At 44.5% G+C, this 18198-nt stretch overlaps 1 protein-coding gene across 4 annotated transcripts in view; it reads left to right on the top strand.

Moving 5' to 3' along the window:
* Positions 1–12082, top strand: part of LOC142803296 (neprilysin-3-like) — a 34524-nt gene extending 22442 nt beyond the window's left edge. Inside the window, exons 6-7 of one of the 4 annotated variants that reach the window (XR_012894044.1) lie at positions 9195–9335; positions 11583–12082. Coding sequence is in view for 3 of the 4 variants with exons in the window: in XM_075888426.1 (XP_075744541.1) it covers positions 1539–1822 (284 nt within the window). In the remaining variant the exon portion in view is untranslated. Of the gene's footprint in view, positions 1–1538; positions 1992–9194; positions 9336–11582 lie in introns of those variants that run through there. The other 3 variants (XM_075888427.1, XM_075888426.1, XM_075888425.1) reach the window with 3 other exon arrangements.
* Positions 12083–18198: the final 6116 nt, after the last annotated feature.

Raw genomic sequence — 18198 nt, 5'->3', positions numbered from 1 at the left:
CAGGCGGGTATAAGCAGCTGCTATGCGCTTTGTGCCACATAAGACTGACACTAGGTATCTACACAAGAACGACGAGAACACACACGGACAATTTGAACGTGCGAGTGTTAACAAATACCCGACATTAGTAGCATCGACCCAGTGTCCCAGCCGGAATCGAACCCAAGTATTCTGCGTGGCAGTGAAGCATTTTACAACAGAGCTACGCCAGGCCTCGAAACTACTTTTCGAATAGAAATCTTTCTGAAACGTCAATACTGGTTGCGGTGCTGAATACCCCATTTTATAAATGTTAAATATGTACTCCATTGATACAGCCGTCAAGCTGGGTTAACGTCAATGTAGTTAGTTGCCATGCGCTGAAGATGATTTATGTAGCAGCGTCCAGGACCAGCATTCTCGCGAGCATCAGCGCTTCATATCAGCTCCAGGGGTTGCTAATACGCATGTACAAGGGAGCATCATTCCGCAAGTGCAAACAACTGGTTATATAAACATCTGGAACTCTTCAACATATGTCTGTGCGTGCAACATTTGTACATATATAACATCATTTCATGACGTGTCGCTTAATGACAAATTGTAACACGGAAACTTTCCCTCCGCATGCTTCACAAAACGTCGATTTTCAGGTATTACGGATCTGCCAAAACTTTGGGGGGAAAGTGATTGACGACGTAGACGACAAGATCGTGACATTGTTGATGTGATGACCAGCGCATCGAATTCGTCAAACCATCTTACCCTCCCATACTAATTTGATGTATTCCAAGTGAAGGGGCTGATCATGACAGCACCCACACGTAGGCTGCTATATAGGGTGTAGCAGGTATATTTAGCTTAAGTTTAAAAATATGCCAGCACACGCAATCATGACGCGACCAAAAGTATGTTACTAAGCGTTGCCTGGAGTTAATCATACTATTTTTTGTGCTGACAAGTATTGTTTAGTTAGATCTGCTTATTACCTAACTGTTCAAAAACAAACATGGTAAAAATTTCAATGACAAAGTTGTGCAGCGATTTGCAAAACGTCCGAATAGACGGTATTGAAATTTATATCTGTTAAGTATTAGCGTTTTTCTACCAATTACAAATGCCCTCAAAATGCAAAAACTACGTGACAAACCTGCCTACATGCCAGTGTGCACAATGATTCTAGTGCATCCTGGCGTTCCACGCACAAACGACACGCTTCCCTCGCCCTGGTCATGACAGCGATCAGCAGTAACAGCGGTTATTGTTTTCGTTGCCGATAGCGAAACGTGTTCATAGTAAAGCCGCCACCCTCTTCACAGCCCTGCCGAGATATCACAATGGGGCAAATGCTATGCTCGGCATGTCGTTCTGGGAGGGTATTGAATGTAAACTTCCGCAAGTGGCAAAAGGTAACAGATAATAAAACATATTGACTTGTTGCAGAGCTTGTCGCACAATTTTTATTGTTGCAATCCGCCGATTTGACAAAACAACTAAAGTGTGTAAACAGCAACAGACCCATCTTTGAGTAACACAATCTTGTTGAACGCCTGCCACAGAACCCTACCCGGATGCACCAATCGACCTATTGTTCCCAACATGGATAAAGGCCCTTTCTTTACATTCACACTACATTTGGACTGACCAGACGACCCCGCTGTACGACGAGGCTAACCGCAACTCTTATTATTCGTATGTCTACAACGATTTTACAATACCGACTGCTGACTTGCTTCGTCCATTCGCGTATTCATTTGGGCCAGTCGCACTCACCTATGGGGGGCTCGGAATGGTACGTACACTTTCATTCTTTGTTTCACATACTCTTCCATGGTGTACTTAATCTGACCTATCACAATATTCAATAAATGCAGTAATTACCATACTCAAAAATATCGACGTGAAGTAGACTGGCAACTTCAGTGGTTAGCCGCTTGAGAGAAAATACCAAACATCGCCGGAGGATGCGCGTTTTCGATTGGCATCTAGCCTATATGCCTTAGCCAAGTGATATTATGTCGGAAATTCTATGTACGGTAGCTAATACAGTCTCCAAGGCGCAAAGCCACTAAGTAGTTTGAGTTTGAGCCTCAACACGTACATAACAGTCTTCGTTTACAGGGCCTCCAGCCACAGCGCGGTTGACTACCTAAATGCAGGATAACTGCGAACCAAATGTCAACAACATCACAAGTGCCAGCACACCTTGTCGTCAACCACACCAGGACGGCAAAGGCATTTTACAAGAATGCCGACGTCTGGCTGGAGGATTTCAACAGGATTGCCATTATCGACGACTGCACCTGAGAACATCATTCACGCTATTTGTACTGCTGTTCTGAAAATTCCACAGGCACATGGTTTCATCTACATGAGGCAATGCCAACGTGGTCGGCTGAATTTCGTTGGCCCTTTCTCAATACCTTTGCCCGAGCGTATGAGGGAGGAGAGACACAAGTTTACGATAGAGGCCACAGTTCAACGCAATGGAGAAAGTGCTGCAAGATAGGTAGAGCACATGCATTTACTTTTCAGGCTTGCCGACTCCTCATTGGCTGAAGACAAAAATGTTCGCCACCTTGTGCAAGTTTTCAAGGAAGAAACCTGCTCATATTATCACTGAACATCTTTCATATTAGCAGAGCCTCTGCTCTTCCCCGCATTAGAACTGTCGACCATCCGGCCAGCCGAGGAAGCCGACCGAGCCAATGGGCTTAACACTGATGCCTTGGCCGGGGCTGAGGCCTACTCCTTCATCTACATGAGGGAATGCCAACGTCGTGGGGTGAATTTCTTTGGTCCTTTCTCATCATCTTTGCTCGAGTGGATGAGGGAAGAAAGAGCGAAGTCTGCGATAGAGGCCAGAGTTGAACGCAGAGACGAAAGTGCTGCAAGATGGATAGAGGACATAATTTGACTTTTTAGGCTTGCAGACTCCTCAACGACGGAAGACAACACAGTTCGCCACCTAGTGCGAGTTTTCAAAGAACAAACCTACTGATATTATCACTGAAGATCTGTCACGTTATCTCAACCTCTGCTCTTCCCCGCATTAGAACTGTGGACCATCCAACCAGCCTGTATCGCGCGATGCGATAAAGCAAGACGCCAACCTCGAGCTGCTGGAGAACGGACGCTGCCATTAATCGAGTGTGCTTATATACATGTGAGGGGCAAAGGTGACAGCCTGCGCGGAGCACCGTCTGCGCATAGCGCGGGCTCGCTTCAGATAACACACTCGATACATCCCCCTCTGTTTGAGAGGAGGCAACACGGAACTGGAAAGGAACACAAGAAAGTGCAGTTTGCGTAGATCACGTCACTGGTTCATCTGTACGACAGTCCCGTCGTTAACAAAGGTTGCACATCTGCTTCATGGCTCTTGCACAAAGTTTCTGTTGTAAGTTAGGGGGCGAGGGGATTTACGCTGCCGTATACCGACTTCCGCAGAGTCGGAACAGGTGACGCCGAGGTTGAAGCTCTGGGCACAGTAGGCGCTGTGGGCATTGGCACCATGGTGTCACTTGTGTTGAAGCACTTTCGTCGTCGCATTCAAGAAGTTCTGGAGGATCTTTATAAAACGCTTCTTGAGTGAATAAAATGTGTTACCGGTTACGTCGCAGTAGCCTATCTTCATCTGTGAGGACGTTGTAGGACCGGGGTTGAGGCAACGGCACTACGACCTTTGCTTTTGTAGTCCACGTCCCGTTCTTCACTCGTAGGATATCTTTTTTCCTTAGAGGAGCCAGTGGGCGCTTGCTGGTCTCCATTTGGTGGCACTTGAAGACCGGTGTTTCGGGCTTCCTTGGGATGCACGGCAACGTCGAGCGCAGAATCCCACCCCTGAGCAGCTCCGCAGGCGATCGGCCGTCGGCTTCCAGCGGTGTAGTCCTGTACGAGAGAAGCCCCAGCCAAACATCTTGTGCAGCTTCCATGCTTCCTTTAATATCATTTTCACTATTTGTACCCCTTTTTCCGCTAGCCCATTGGACTGTGGGAATCCTGGACTGGAGGCAACATGTCAGAACTCGTACGCTCGTGAAAACGCAGCAAATTCTTTGCTTGCAAATTGTGGGCCATTGTCTGTACAGACCTCCATGGGGATACCATATCAGGCAAAGATAGCCCTGATTGATTCGATGACCGCTCTCGCCGACGTTTCTGTGAGCACATCAATTTCGGGGGAGTTTGAATAGACGTCGTAGGCGCAGAGGTACGGTTTTCCGCCGTAGTGAAAGAGGTCTATACCAACCCTATACCAGGCTTGGTATGGCACAGGACTTATTTGAAGTGGCTCTCGTGGCTGGCAGTACGCATACTTCTTGCAAACTGCACAGGTCTAAAAAAATTTGTCAATATCAGAATTCATTTCGTACCAAAACACTGAATGCCGCGCTCTCAATTTGCTCTTATTCAAGCCAACGTGTCGATGGTGGATCTTTTCCTAGATTTACTTCCGCACGTTTGGTGGTATTATAATCTTGCAGCCTTTAAGAAGGACGCCTTAGACTTCAGATAGCTCGCGAGCAAATGGCTTGAGCTGTCCTTTGATAGGCAGGCCGGCAACAATGCTGTTACGAACTGTGCTTAGATACGGGTCTTTGCTGGTTTCCGTTGTAAGCCTGTTCCACGTGTAGTCGCTAACAAGTGACAACACTAAACCTAGAGCGTGCATGTCTGCGTCGTCACCCGTGATGTCAGCCCCGTCGCCTTTGATTGAGGCCCTTGATAACAAGTCGGCGAGCACCAGCTGCTTCCCTGGAGCGAAGCATAGTTCGATGTCGTAATGCAATACCCGTAGGAAAAACCGCTGCAGCCTGGGGGGGATATCGTCTATTGCTTTTTATAGATGGCAATCAAGGGGCGATGATCAGTTTCGACTATTACTTTGCGTCCATATACGAAGTGGTCAAATCGTTCACAGGCGTACAGAATGGCCATTGTCTCTTTTAGGGGCGAAGCTCCTTAGGGCGTGGGCTGTGCGTCCCCTGTAGCCTGTATGTAGCCACCTCTAGTTTAGTTCTTGCAGTGTTCACTAGATGGCGGTACCGTCCCCTGTAATTAGCCACCTTTAGTTTAGTTCTTGCAGTGTTCACTAGATGGCGGTACCGTCTCCTGTATGTAGCCACCTCTCGTTTAGTTCTTGTAGTGTTTACTCGATGGTGGTACTTGTAGCTGATGAAGAAAAGATGCAAGATGTTATAAACTAGAAAGCGGTACTTGTAGTTGATGAAAGACGCGAGATCTTATAAAATAGGAATGATGTCACATATGGCGCGTGTCATTGGTTGAAGGCAATCGTTCGATTTAGTGCGGAGAATATGCAGCCATCAAACTCTTTGACTCTGGAATCGTCCTCATGACCATGTACCTCGCACCCAACCTGTCGACCGGGAACATCAAGACATTCATAGACACTGCGTTACGAAATTATGAGAACAAATACAAGAATGAACCATTTGTACAACTTGGAGACTTCAACGTGGCTATCATAGACAATAATTGGCTTATCCAACATATGGCTTCTAGATATGCACTCAGACGTATATCGTTTGACCATATGAAACCTACTACGATCCGAGGAACATGCATAGACCTAGTATTTGCAAATTGCCCACTGCAACCCATACAAGAACCGCTCTCCCTTCATTTCACAGACCATAAAGCCGTCATAATGAAGGGACATCGCAAGCCATCCATCGTCTAAGAACAAATAAAAGTTGATCTGTGTATATACACACACAGCGTTTCTCAGGTCTTTACATGATGATCGACTGGGCGAATTACACGGAAGATTCACAGTTAACCGATGAATCCCTCCGGAGCTTCGCCCATTCATCATCATTCACCCCATGAATATGCCGTAATTTTTTTTTCTAATTGAGAATACCGCTGCGCCGTATCCCATAATACCTTCGACGCATGTGCCACGGGTTTCCAATGGCTGCCATGACGTTGCAGAAGCGCGGCGCCCATTTCATTTTGCGATGCGTCACAGCACACTTTAGTTTCTTTTTTGTGATCGAATATTGCTAGCAGTGGGTTCTTGCTCAAGGTATCGCATGATTGCTTCCATTCGTGCGCGTGGATTCAGACAATTCGAAAACCGCGTCCTTCTTGATCAAGCTTCTGAGCAGCGTTGTTTTCACAGTGAGCGACGGTACGAACTTGGGAATACAGTTTACAACACCCAGCATTCGTTGAACTGCGACCTTATCGGCTGGTGGCGGCATTTCTATCATACCCTTTTTAGGGAAGGGCTGGGCCTGATGCCTTCAGCACTGATAACGCCGCCGAGGAATTCGATCTGTTCGACGCCGACTGTGCACTTTGCTCGGTTGATCGTCAAGCCCTCCCGTTCTGCAGCCTGTAATGAAAGTCAAAGGCGCTCGTCGTGCGCTCTACTTGATGTACCCTAGATTAGTATGTCGTCAACATTCTTTTTTACACCAGGAACTGCTTCTAAAAATTCATTGAGCGTCTGCTGAAAGACTTCTGACGCCGAAGGAATGCCAAATGGCAACCTCGAAAATCGATAACGTCCAAACGGTGTTGAGAATGTGCAAATCCTCGAAGTTTCGTCATCTAATGGAATTTGATGAAACCCAGAGTTCGCATCTAATCGTGAAAAGACTACGTCGTGTGCGAGTTCTGCTTCGATATCTTTGCGTTGGGGCATTTCGTAGTGCTCCCGCTTTAGACTTTCGTTAATCTTTCGAGGGTCAATGCAAACACGGAGCTTGAAGTCTTTCTTTTGTACAAGTACAAGGGGGCTCACCCAATCTGTAGGTTCCTTGACTTTGACGACTATTCCGGTTAGCTCCATGCGCTGTAGTTCTTCCCCGAGTGTTTCGTGTAAACAACTCGCCGGGGGCCAGGGGCACCCGGCGAGTTGTTTGGACGACTGGATTTGCTCCCTCACGAAGAAACATCCGGTAGCGTCGCTTGTCACAGGCCGTGCCAGAAAACAAGTGTGGAAAGTCTTTAACCACTTTTTCTGAGCTATATTCAGATATCCTGTGAACTTGTCGGGACAGGAGTACTGCTTGTTCACTGCTTGCAGGCCAAGTATCGCTTGACGTCCGTTGCGCACGATGAAGAAGTTCAGTATGGTTTTGCGACTGCCAATTTGAAGAAGTTCATTATGGTTTTGCGACTGTCAATTTCCACTTCTGCCCTGATAACACCCAAGGGTTTAATCAGACCCCTACCATACGAACGCAAGACCGTACTGCTCGGTTGAAGTAGTGGTTTTGGGTGCATTTTTTGTAAGGTCCGAAGGGCAGCAAGTTAACTTCAGATTCCGTGTCCACTTTGAGTTGCACTGGCGCATTCTTCACGCGCGCTTCTACAGTCCAGTCGCATCTCCTGTTGATTTTGTTAACTGAAATCTCGAGGACGTCGAAGTCATCTTCAGACTCTTCGAGTTCGTCGACATTAGCACTCGCCCTACAGCAAACTGCCAAGTGGTTCTTTCTTTTGCACTTTCTGCATGCCTTTCCAAGCGCAGGGCAATTACGTGGTTCGTGTGTTCGCCCTCATTTCCGACACTTGTAGTCTCTGCACCTCTCAGTACGTGCCACGTGGCTTTGTTTGCACACCGGGTCAACCTGCTTCGTGTCTTGACCCCAAACTTCTTGGTGTGCTGCGGATATTTCTGCCGCCTTGCAAGTCTTCTCGGCATTTTCCAAGATAAGCTTGTTGTCCGCTAGCAGCTTCTCGCTTACTTTAGTGTCTCTAGTTCCGAAGACGATTTGGTCTCGGACCATTAAATCAGTCAATGCACCCAAGGTGCAGGCTCGAGCTTGAGTCTTCAAATCTCTCAGAAAATGTTCGAAAGGCTCACCCGGCTCCTGGACCCTCTTTCGGAAGACGTATCGCTCGTAGACTTCGTTTTGTTGGGCGTCGCAGTACTCCTCAATTTTTTTTACCACCGTAGCGTAGTCAAGGCTGCTTTCGCCCACCGCAAAAGTGAAGGTGTTATAGACCTCGATGGCTTCTTCGCATGCGATACTCAAAAGAAGGGCACCTTTTGCAGTCTCCGGGCGGGGATTCTTGTCGGTTGTTTCGGAAGAGGTCAGGAACTGGTTGAATTTCTGTATAAACAACTTCGAGTTCCTACTGATGTCCCCTGTAAAACGTAGCAGGTCCGGTGGCTTCACAAATTCCATCGCTATTCTTTTCCAGGCGCCCCGGGACGCCGATGAAAACCGGTGACTCGCCACTTCTGACACCTTGTATCGCGCGATGTGATAAAACAAGACGCCAGCCTCGGGTTGCTGGAGAACGAACACTGCCTTTAATCGAGTGTGCTTATAGACATGTGAGGGGCAAGGGTGACAGCCTGCGCGGAGCACCGTCTGTGCATAGCGCGGGCTCGCTTCAGATAACACACTCGATACACAGCCGAGGAAGCCGACCGAGCCAATGAGCTTACAGCCGATGCCTAGGCTGGGGCTGAGGCTCACCCCATATGCACTTCACTGGACATTATTAGCGTTTTGTGCTTTTTACCGTGATTATTGACTTGATATGGGCTTTGTACGAGGCGCGGCCTGCTCAATGAAGTTGCCTGATCTGAACCTGGACCCGAGATGAGAAGACGTTGCCCTACCCAAGCGCGGCCCATGGGCCGGGCCAGGGCTTTATGGCCACCCGAAACCCGAGCACACCTCTAGTGCCAATATTGTGTAGTTGTTTCCATACTTTTTCTATAATTCTTGTGGGAGAGCCTCTACGAGTTTTTTTCTCCTTCATACGTGTGAGGAAAAAGGCCACAAAATAGAGTTTGGCGAGGTAGATTGACTGCAGGGTGAACAATAGCTGCGGATATGGTGCAGCAATACCAGCGCTGACATGCCTGTCATGCACAGTAGCGGGGCTTTCAACGCAGCTGATGCTGCAGCCAGCTATGATCGTAACATGCACTTTGTGTGATTGGACGAGTGGAACGGGCCTTGGTCCAGCTGTAAAGCTTCCATATTGTTTTAGCGCAGCCTTTAAATGTAGCCGAATGATATTTACACAACTTACACCAAATGAATAATAAATAAAAAAACAGCAAATAAAATTAGTGACAACGCTGCCACGGCCGAGTTATGGGAGCAAAATTTAGTACCTGGCAAAAGCAGCGACAGTGTTGCTTTTCACAATTCTGACAGCATAGAACTACCTAGTTCGTTTATCTGCCCTGTAACAGAGCATTTTTATTGCAGATCACCGCCCACGAGTTTATGCACGCGTTTGATGTACTAGGCATACGCACTTTCGGAAGTTACGAACAGCAAGATATGAAAGCGTTCCTTAAAGAATATACGAATCGGGGGCTCTGCATGCGCAAGTCACACAAGTCTGTCGTGAGTAATACTCATTAACTGGTATATATATATACATATATATATATATATATACATATATTGTCAAGTAGATCATCCGTGAGCGGTCACAACGTGGTTTAATTCGACGTTTCGGCCTAGAGTGTGGCCTTCATCAGGATATATATATATATATATATATATATATAAATATAGAGAGAGAGATAGAGAGAGAGAGAGAGAGAGTGATAGAGGCGAATTTGATGTGTGTGAATGCAGTTTTCTTGATTTCAGGTGTCTGAGCATTACTCCTCAATAACAACACGCTATATACGCAATAAGTGCTGGTCGCCACACCAAAACAATAAACCTGCAAAATGAATGTCATTGTGTTATCAATTGTAAAACCACCATAATCTTATTTGATTGATTTGTGGGGTTTAACGTCCCAAAACCACTGTTTGATTATGAGAGACGCCGTAGTGGAGGGCTTCGGAAATTTTGACCACCTGGGGTTCTTTAACGTGCACCCAAATCTGAGTACACGGGCCTACAACCTTTCCGCCTCCATCGGAAATGGAGCCACCAAAGCTGGGATATGATCCCCCGACCTGCGGGTCAGCAGCCGAGTACCTTAGCCACTAGACCACCATGGCGGGGTCTAGTGGCTAATTTCTACCGCTTCTCTTGTCATTGCCATCAATTAGAAGAAATTGTAATACTTGGACTCAATATTTTCATCGAATGCGAAAAAATGCAATATGTCAACGGCAATTCCAACCCTGTTAGGTTCTTTCGGCATGTTGCGACATGTTCATTGGAATAATTCATTATTCATCTATTTTGCCACATATACCGTTAATTTTACTTCAACAGTACCTCGTAGACCACAGAAATGGGTTATTCAAGAAACATCGTCTTGAGATAAAACAATAAACCTCAACGTATGAAGGACTCCAGGGAGAGCTGCACATCTTGATATACCGTCATCTGGCAAACCATAGTCATATTGTATAGCATATGGCAAAGCGTAGTGCTGTCATATGACGGCACTATGGTTTGCCAGATCACAAGAAATGCTCACAACTCTTTAGTATCCCTGCATATCTTACAATAGGCTTTATTAAAATAACCTGGTGTCTTGAAGCAAGAGACAGAGAGAGAGAGAGAACACAACATTTCAAACGCTAAAACAGCCTCAGATCACGTGTCTTATTTAAAGAGCAAGGTTTAGCCGACGGGAACAGGCCTGTCTAGAGAGGAGTCTGCCAGTCACTCATCCAGCGTCACAGGTCCTATGTTTGTAGGCATGCGCTTGAGGCTCTCCCCCATGGCTGCAAGACCACCAGGACAGTCTCACTGAACGTTAACATTATATGGGAAGCCATCGTAGGTCAGCAAGCCTGCGAGCTCTTGTCTCGTTTAGATGTGGTCCTAAGGCGAAAGAATTGATGGTCTCATGCTAACGTCCGTTCATATGCGCCCAGACGTGACAACAGCTCTGCCCCTGTGGTTCATAGCACGGATTCTGGTCGTGTCGGTTGCGCCTTCCGCCAGACTATAGCGTGTACACGTCTCCTCCGTAGTCGACCACAATTCAACCACTTATTCTAAATGGGAGACCCGGGAATTGCGTTACAATCTGACTAACCCCGTCTCAATCAGCACAGCTTTAAGCGAATACCTTCTGGAATTTACAGTGTGCTTCAATTTAGCATATGTGACAAATGCCATATGACTACGAGGCACGTCCCATGGGAGGTGTTTGAAAATTTCCATATCTGGTGTTCTTTATTGTACACTGAAATCGCTTAGTACACGGACCACTAGCATTTCGCCTCCATCAAAATTTTACCGAAACGATCGAGATGAAGCCCATGACCTTCCAATCAGCAGCCAACCATCGTGACTACTAGACCACCAATGCAGACTTCGAGGAGCCTCAACAATATTATACACAAACCAAATAACCTGCAGGCAAAGAAAATAAGCTTCTTGCATTCTGAAGTCTGAATGTTCAGTTAACATTTCACCTAAAATATCAAGGTATTGAGAATTATGAAGCATTAAACCCCGAAATACGGAAAATCGCAGATCTGTGATAAACGCTTGATATGGGCCACACAGAACAAGTGCCCGATCAAGCACCCTTCTAATTGCAGGTTAAGTCGTACATTGTATCTACCAGTGAATGCTTGCGCCCGAAATTTTGTTCTCGTATAGCAGTTGTCTCGTTAACCAAAATTTATCTGTGTTCATTTTAACCCATACCTTGATTTTTCTTTTCAGCTGTCTTTAAATAATGAGCAGAACCTGAGTGCCTATCGGGACAATGAGAATCTGGCTGACCTCGTTGGCACCAAGATTGCGTATCAGGCTTTTGCTTCCCTTATCCCAGAAGAGAGAACGGAAACGCTAGCTGGGCTAGACATGTCAGCGGAGCAATTGTTTTTTTACAACCACTGCGTAAAATGGTGTACTCAATTCCCAAGATATGACGCTAATTATGCGCCACATCGCTCTCGATGCATAGTACCTTTAATGAACATGCCCGAGTTCTCCAATGCGTATAAGTGTGCTGCAGGAACTCCGATGAATCCGAGCGAGAAGTGCGAATTTTGGTAGTACTTATTGCACCGCGGTTTTTTTTAAACACCATGTGTCAGTGATAAATCGCTGTCATAATTTCTAGGCAAAAGAACTTTTCCTGGCTTTTGAAGCGATGAGCAGTTGCAATCGTTTCTGGGCAACGCACATTATGAATAAATGAAGAGCAATCTGTTGCATAATGTGTATTTCATCGAATGATTATCTTTACACGTAGATTCCTACATGCTGAAAAGCCGTCGCATCACAAACACCGCAATTTTGCGCCACAATCGGTTTTCGAGAGCGATTTCTATGGTACTGAACCGGTTCCGCTACTTCGCATGCGTCCAGCACAAGATTGTAAAAGCAAACTCTGCTGCTTCTATAGCAAAGCCGACGTGTGTCATTATTGGACAGAGATCTGTGCCTCATTCGCAAAGTGTTCATGGAATTGCGACCACCGCGTTCGAAATTAAACCCGCCACGTCAGGGACAGCAGTTGAGCACCCTGGCCAGTGATCTACCCACATGGGCTGAATTTTAAACTTCCATGTTGATCTGTACACATAGAGCCATAGGTGCGCTACAGCAAGGGATACCCCGTGGCTTGCCCATCTCTGTGGTAAGACGCCTTCCTCTGTTCTACGTGCCATCAAGGCGGCCACGTATTGACAACACGGCGTCTTTCCAACACAGGCTGGCTATGAAAATCTGCAGCTCCATCACGGAATTTGTCGTGGGACCTGTATGCTTCTGCGTTCGAAATGGGAGACGCGTGAATCGCTGTATTCGCAAAGTGTTCGCGGAAGTGCGACCACCGCGCTCAGATTAAACATCGTATGATGTTGAGAAAAACATCGCAGTAGGATTCTTCTGAGTTTTTATTTGGTTGAACTTATGGCCGCGAAAGCATACTCAAGTCGCAGAAATCAATAGGTGCTGTATACTCATAATAACACACAGAACGCCAGTCACCGAATAACTGACGAGCGTTGAGCGGCGTCAGCCTTTATACAAGCGGCATGGAACATTCCTCGGTAATTCGCGGTGGTTGAGTTTCATCTAAAGTGAACGCAGCTGTTTGCATTCGTGGGCTCAAGAAAATCTCAATTGCTAAATAATCTGGAATGCCATGCTCTTAAATAATGAAGCGCCGTGCAAGGCAGTATCGACACGTGCAAAAGGATAGTAACATAAAACGTCAGAGAGAAGTGCGGCAATACTAGCACGTATCATTTCTTGATAATATCACTGACATTTGACATTCAATTGGTCTACTGGCAAATGAGACAATGGCTCAACAAATGAGCGGCCTCGTTCTGTAAGTTACTGGTGAGCTGGTGCCCGAATGACCTGGATCCTTATGAGTCTGTGTCCTCAAGTGCCGTGTAACATATGAATGACAGTCTCTCAAACGCAATTCAGAATTTCACACAGAATTTGTGGAAGCGCTGACGACCGCCCTAGCCCCCATGTGGCCGATGGCCAAGGCTACGTCAACTTTATCGGCTTCTTTAATCTTGACGCCACTGACAGTGTAGCAGACAGATTTCCACCTTCGTTAACCACCAGTGACATGCGGGCCAATTTGCTGCAATATTGAGCATCGTCTATAAACATGACGTCCTACCAATCAACGTACGTATCCTGTAATGTGTATTTTGTCTTTATGTGTGCATTCGTGAAAGGCAGACGTGAAGGCAGTTAGTTTTATGCCTTACTACGCCGATAGTTATTGTTAGGCGTTAAATTTTGGCGACTTACTCCTCGACTACCATTTAAGTTTATTTTCAATCTTGCAGCGTTTCTCATGCTTCTGCCTAAGACGACGTGAAGGCGAAAGCCATCATCATCATCTTCATCATCAGGATCACCGTCATCTCATAAAAAGAACTTGAAAGGTCACGTTGCTTTTTGTAATGTGTATTTTGTCTTTATGTGTGCATTCGTGAAAGGCAGACGTGAATGCAGTTAGTTTTACGCCTTAGTACACCGATAGGTATTGTTAGGCGTTAAACTTTGGCGACTTACTCCTCGACTACCATTTAAATTTATTTTCAATCTTGCAGCGTTTCTCATGCTTCTCCCTAAGATGACGTGAAGGCGAAAGCCGTCATCATTATCTTCAACCTCATGATCACCGTCTTCTCATAAGAAGAGCTTGAAAGGTCACGTTGCGTTTTTCGTCGAAAGCCGCGTCTTCAAGGGCAGTGCCCAGATCGATGCTGCCGCTGGTGATGATGATGAATATAGATCATCATAAACTTCACCTCAGCTCTTTGCAATGACTTACCACCTTTGAATAACATACTTGTAACGGAACTCAAATGGTGTACTATTTGGCGCAATGCTACGCTTCTACCACGCAACCCGGTTACGCCACTGTTGGCCCAGCATAACGACAGTGTGGGTTCTAATCAGAAACCGATTTCACACACACAATTGACAGCAACGTAGAGATCGGGATTTCGTTCCACTTTAAGCCCTCACTTTTATTGTCTGATTTTTTGAGCTCATGCGAGTTTTTATCACATGAGATATTTTTAATGCCAGCTTCATGGGCTATGTATATTGGCTTTGACCTAAGTCCTTTTTCATCATCGTATTCATATTCCTGAGTTATCAAACATGCCGTTTTTTTCTTTAGTTAAGAAACATGCCTTGAAAAGGTCAGACCTTCATTCAGTGTAGTCGCTTTCGAATTGTAACAGTGAGGATAGTATAGTAATAATAATATTTATTATTATTATTATTATTATTATTATTATTATTATTATTATTATTATTATTATTATTATTATTATTATTATTATTATTGTTGTTGTTGTTGTTGTTGTTGTTGTTGTTGTTGTTGTTGTTGTTGTTGTTGTTGTTGTTGTTGTTGTTGTTGTTGTTAATATATATTCACATGTTCCTCAATTTATATTGCCTTTCTTAAACTCTAATGCTGTGCCCCTTGCTCCAAACGATTTTTCCATATGAAAAATGCTATCACTAGCTCTCCTCTCACTTGATTTGCCTTGAATGTGTGTTTGATTCAGTGAGCTGCAGGAGAATTTGCTTCATTGACTTACTGTCAGCGACAAATTCAGTTCATTGTACTAAGCTGCCGCGAGTCTGAATAGTAGCATTATTTCAGTGTGCTAGAGTTGACTAAAAAAATAACTACTCAGGCAGAAGATGCACAACAATTATGCAGAACAGTAGAGTCGAAAAGAGCTCATATTAGTGGATTTTCACATAAACAAGTAGTGGAAGAACTACTATAGCTAATCTTGACATCCAGTAGCTTTCTGGTTTTTAGATCGGCACGACAAAGAAGGAAAAAAGACTTGAGTAACGTGTGCGACCACAGGCTTCCTGAGTTGTCCTGTGATGATGAAAAAAAAGAACCAATTGAGAAGGTACAGTCAAATTGAAAAACAATCATGCATCAGCTTTCTTTCAATTATACTGCAGGGTAAACAAGTCCTTCACTCTTATCTACAACTGGTTTTTTTAATTTTTGGTATTGCTGACCAATTTTGCGTATTGCCATCTGGATGTAGTATATATCTGTTTTGTAATTTTGAATAAACTTCAGCCGTTAATCGGTGCTTGCTTTCCTGTGGCTCATTTGTTTTTAATCTTCTTCATTGTACTGTTCTAATATCATGAATCCATACCAACCTAATCTGTCAGTCCTATTCAAGCTTTCTGGCACCTATAGTTGTATTACTAAACCATGTCAGAGAGATGACCAAGCATACCTCTCAGAATGTTTGGAGGACCGTTTGATGTACCACAGGGTTCCCCACATTCCTCACATTGGTTATGTGAATATTGCTTTTTGCTATTCAGGGGCACATGCACGGCTTTATTCTTGAAGTTTTGTAAATGTGGCTTTACAACCTTCAGTGCTTTCATGATGTGAATGAGTTAGGAAAGACAATTAAGCATGACTTACGACCACGAGCTTGTTGATCTACAAATGAAACAAAGCTCGAGATGCAAGACCACACTGTTTTTTTATTCCAACTGATTGAAAATTCAGTTATTTAGAATAGTGCCTCAACCTTTCTTTGAGTGAGGTCTTGTTGCAGGCGTCAAGCTCACAGCAAACATGAAGGTACACTTTATTTTTCATGGCATTTGAGCGTAAGTACCTGGCAATAAATAACAAAAATTACATTTTCATTTTTATTATTGGCACTCGAGAACTAGCACATTTGTAAACCCAGGGAAAACAGATTTACTGAATCATAAGAATAAATTACAGCTGTTATTCAATAATTTTTGTAGCCATCATAACTCAGGTGTCAAAACTTCAATGGGGCATTTTTTTCGCACACAAATTATTATTTCAGATACAACAAATGCATAAACACAAAAAAATATTTTCACTTTGCCTGAAAAAATGATGCTGGTAAAGGCTTTATTAGCTAGATTGACTTGACAACCAGTTAACATGCTGTTTTAATCACGTCATTGCGGGGAATGCTTATTGATGTTATGTTAGTGGGATATTTTTGCTGTTTCAAGCCATTTGTGCACTGATGATGACTTCTGCTTAGGAAAAGAATCATCTGTCTTATTTCATGAAACTTCAGTAAAAGTTACTTAAGAGAAAGGTTTTTTTTAAGTTGGTAACACGCACCAATGAGGGATGCCTAACCCGTATCATTTCATTATGCATGCGTGTACAAGAGTCTAGTTCACTGCTATCATATGGGCCTTCCAATGTGCTGTCACACAGCTATAGGTAGAAGTTTCTTTATGATGTAACATAGACGAGAATTGTAGTCACTGGCAGGAAAGTGGGCTTCGTGTCGATCAGAGTAAAAGAACATGGTCACTGGGTAGACCTACAGTCCCGCCTAAAGCAAGTTTTATAGTGTTGCAAGCAATGTCTGCCTTGAATATCATGCATTTAGGTTTCATTAATTTCATTGCTCAATGGGAGGTAGGACTTGGTGGAACACTGTCGCTCCACATTGGCTTTCTCTATCTGTTGGGACCAAGAATGACATGAGTGATGCAGCCAGCAGCTACAAAAGCAGCAGCAACAGTGCGTGGCCTAGAAATGTCTGGAGTAAGAATATATTTCACCCGAGGCTGAACCATGCCATCAACACAACCCTACAAGCTTGTCTTTTGCAAGGCATCAGTATATTTAATGGCACAATAAGATCCTCAGAAACGTCGCTGAATCAAGTAGTTGGGCCTGCAAACATATCCAGCAATGTTACAATGTGATTGAATCTTGAAGTGCTGCAAAGCATTCGACACAGGTGGTACGTAAGCCCACGTGATGCCATACACCTTATGATATCTGCCAGGGGAAGCCTTTAGATTTCCCGTATATTTGGGCATGAAAGGCAGTCTAGTAACATGCCTAATTGTGTTTGCACGTTGGCATAAATGTTCAGTTCTTGAAGTCACAGCGTGTGTTGAAGCTAATATGTCTCCTATTTTTGGCGAATGAGCCTGCACCACTGAAAGGCTAGCAGCGTCGAAGCTTATATTTCTTGCAGATGGCAGAATTTGTTGTCATGTAAACCAGTCGCCACTTTTTTATGGTGTTTATTTCTCTGGGACAGGTGAACATGTTGTTTGGGCTATATGACAGTGCATCAATGACAATGTTGACAGCTCCTATGATATATTTCGGATATGCTTGACATCTGCTATAGTTCACGGGAAAATAGATGCAACGATTGAAACTGAGGGAGTGTAACATGTACCGATAAGAGATGAGCTCACATATCCTATCACGAATAAATCACGTAATTTTTTTCATGTAATAATGCAATGACATAAGCGCTTACCATTTATGCGCACTTGTAAGCACAATTAGATATATCACAATTAGAGAGGCTTTCACATACACCCAAGTACACGGGAAATCGAAAGACTTTCCTAGGCAAATACCATAAGGTGTAGTATAGCATCAAGTAGGTGTACGTACCACCCGAGTAGATTGTTTTTCGGCACTTCAAGATTCAGTCGCATTGTCACATTGCTGGATATGTTTACAGGGCGAACCACATGACACAGTGACATTTTTGAGGATATATTGGCTTCAGTCTCCACAAAAAAATGCTGTGATGCTATTCAGATAGTGGGCATAAGTTTTCAGGACATGTCAGGGAACTGATTGGCCGCTATTTGTACTCCTTTGACGAGTCGGTGATCTAGCACAAATTGCATTCAATATGTCGTACGATGATGTATAGTGGAACTCTCATTTGATATTCAGGGAGTAGCATATACTGTCGCGCAAGCATCTGTTCATCCCCAAAAGTATTTATGGGAGTTCTTGGTCTAAGGGAGCTCA

This window comes from Rhipicephalus microplus, chromosome 3, assembly GCF_043290135.1.
Source record: "Rhipicephalus microplus isolate Deutch F79 chromosome 3, USDA_Rmic, whole genome shotgun sequence".
NCBI classification, from domain to species: domain Eukaryota; kingdom Metazoa; phylum Arthropoda; class Arachnida; order Ixodida; family Ixodidae; genus Rhipicephalus; species Rhipicephalus microplus.
The sequence above is the reverse complement of the archived record's forward strand: the minus strand, read 5'-3'. Positions and strand labels throughout refer to the sequence as shown.